This window comes from Myotis davidii, unplaced genomic scaffold (assembly GCF_000327345.1).
Source record: "Myotis davidii unplaced genomic scaffold, ASM32734v1 scaffold149, whole genome shotgun sequence".
Taxonomy (NCBI): Eukaryota; Metazoa; Chordata; class Mammalia; order Chiroptera; family Vespertilionidae; genus Myotis; species Myotis davidii.
The window spans coordinates 5511813-5514470 of record NW_006352194.1 but is presented as its reverse complement, the minus strand read 5'-3'; the positions used below and the strand labels follow the sequence as shown (position 1 = coordinate 5514470).

The following is a 2658-nucleotide window of genomic DNA, read 5'->3' as shown; positions in this document are numbered from 1 at the left end:
TAGATGAGTGGGGCTTCCCTTGTCCACAGGTTATTTAGAAAAACAGAACATAATAAATATACCAAGCCTTTCCTTAAAAAAAAAGAAAATGTGTTTTAGATGCATTATTTCCCTGAAGATTTCCAGTGTATTCCACAATGCTTAAAAAATAGTTTCCCCAAAAATATATATTTAAAGCATTTGACACAGTGGTATATCTGGCGCTGGATGTGGGCGTGGGGCTGTGCCCACTGCCCTTGTCAGCATGGGGCCCAGGCCTGGCGAGCCACCAGCCTGACACCCAAATGCCCTTCAGAGTTGGTGCCAGCGTGGCTGGGGTGACAGGGTCTCCGCAGGGGGCCGAATCCCGGGTTATGCCGAGAACCCCCATCACAGGCCCAGTTCCGGCTGAAAACCCTCCAGTGCGGGGGCGGGGCCTGGGCGGCCAGGGGGGCTGGTGGCAGCCTGGGCACTGGACGGAGGGGGCAGAACACAGCATCTTCGCCCCTCACCAGACTTCACACTTGTGACGCGGGTTCATGGGTGAGCCCAGCGGGCAGTGGAAGTGTTCCGAGAACTCCTTGGAGTTGGAGACGGAGCCGATGACCCGGAAGCGGGAGGGGCTGTGGGGGTCCGTGATGAGGCCCTCGTGGGTGCTCTCGGGCGTCCGGACGGAGCACCAGACCTTTGTGAGGGCAACAAGGGAGAGGCCGGGTCACTGCGGGGTCCGGAGGCGGCCGGACTGCCCCGTGGACAACAGCAGAGCAATGAGACCCCCCCGCCCCCCGGTTCTAGGAGCCCCGGGGGTCAGCCAAATGGCCGAGAAAGAAACAATGGACTGGTGCGTCCCCCGTCCCAGCATCCTCCGCTGCAGTGTCTCCTGCTGTGCTCCTGTCCGTGCCGGCGTCTGTGCTGGATTTCATCTCAACAGAGGATTCGGCCCCCAGACCATTTGGAAAACCTCGGATTGAGTCCATGTCACTCACTTCCCGGACAGAAAAACTGCCTAAGGGCCTGGCAGCTCTGAGTGCCAATGGAAGGCTCTACGCTGAGTGCCGGCTCCAGGGACAACCAGGGGCATACTGAGTTTAAGAAACTTCTGGGGGTTAGAGAGCCACCAAAGGTCTTGTATGCATGCATATTAGCATAACCAGTGGACACAGACACAGGGGTGGTGAGGGCTTGCCCGTGATGGGAATGGCTGGGGGGGGCGGGGTGTCAATTGGGGGAAAAGGAGACATATGTAAAACTTTAGACAATAAAAAAAAAGAAAAAAAAAAAGAAACTTCTGGAACCCAGAACCAGAAGGACCCTTAGTGGTCACCTTGTCCTCTCTACCGGAGGTGGCAGTGCCTTTGCTAGCACGCCTGGCCCGTCCCCCCTGAATCTCTCCAGTGAGAGGAAGCTCGCCTCTCACAGGGCAGCTGCCCCGGGGCGGTCCAGTGGATTGGGGGGTTCTCCATCGGGGGGAGCTTGCCTTAGGCTCTCAGAGCCCCCGGAATGGTGAGACGCCCGCGTTTGGCTTTTTCCTAACGAACTCACCTGCGCGAACCCCAGGAAGAAGAGCTGGTCGTTGGTGAGCCCCAGGGTGGGCAGCGTCTGCTCGGGCCCGTTCCGCTTCACCCAGTTCTTGTAGGCCTGGGAGGAGAGGACACAGTTCGGCTCCCGGGACACGGGCAGGGCGGAGGCCGAGGGGCCAGCGCGGGAGATCTCGGAAGTTCTACCCCTGGCAGTTGGTTTCTGGGCTCTGGCGTCAGCTCTGACGGCCCAGCTCAGCCCAGGGGTGCCGGTTCCTTTCCCTGAGCTCATTCTGGGGCGAGCGCATCCAACCCCGTGGCTTTAAATACCATCTCCATGCCAAAGGCCCTCTGATGCACCCTTGGTATATTTAACGGACTCAGCTGGACCTCCAAGATGCATCTCCAACTTAACACAGCACAGACAGAAGGAAAGGGCGCACACGCACACACACACGCACACACACACACACACCCACACACACACACACACGCACACTAAGTGGTATTGAGGCCCAAACCCCAGAACTCCTCTGTTTCTTCTTTCAACCAAAGGAAATACCCCAAATCTGACCACTTCTCACACTTCCCATTGCTCCATCCCATTTCCTGCCTGGAGAACCTCACACAGCTTTCTAGCTAGTCTCCTTGACTCAAACCAGTCCAATTCCAACCGCCCCCTCCCCCCCACACACAGCAACGTAAGCCATCCTTATAGAACAGGGTTTGGCAGGCTTTTTCTGTGAAGGGCCAGAGAGTGAACAGTTTCAGCTCTGGAGGCTGACTGGTCTGTTGCCACCCCTCAGTCCTGCCCCTGTGGCGTGAAAGCGGCCACAGACAACGTGGAGATGGATGGGCCTGGCTGCAGCCCCCCAATATTTACAAAACCCGGCTGAGGGCTGCGTGTGGCCGACAGTCTGTAGGTTTGCTGACCTCTGTTTTAGAGGATGAATTGGCCCATGTCATTCCTCTATTTAAAAACCAGGCAGCGACTCCCACTGTAACCAGAATAACACCCAAGCTCCTTGCTCTGGGCCCAGCTGCTCCTCCAACCTCACCTCCCCCACTCGGCCCTGCTCTCCCTCCACCCACCTCCCTTCCTGCCCTTGAACTTTCCCGGCTGTGTGTCCATCTCGTGGGCCCTGCACTCACTCCTCTTTCC

The 2658-nt window shown here is 57.5% G+C and overlaps 1 protein-coding gene across 1 annotated transcript in view; it reads right to left on the bottom strand.

Annotated features, from left to right (window-relative positions):
* Positions 1-481: 481 nt before the first annotated feature.
* Positions 482-2658, bottom strand: part of ECE1 (endothelin converting enzyme 1) — a 42034-nt gene continuing 39857 nt past the window's right edge. The window contains exons 17-18 of the mRNA XM_006777663.2: positions 1522-1617; positions 482-664 (exon numbers count right to left, since the gene is read on the bottom strand). Coding sequence (XP_006777726.1) covers positions 488-664; positions 1522-1617 — 273 coding nt within the window. The 3' untranslated portion in view covers positions 482-487. The remainder of the gene's footprint in view (positions 665-1521; positions 1618-2658) is intronic.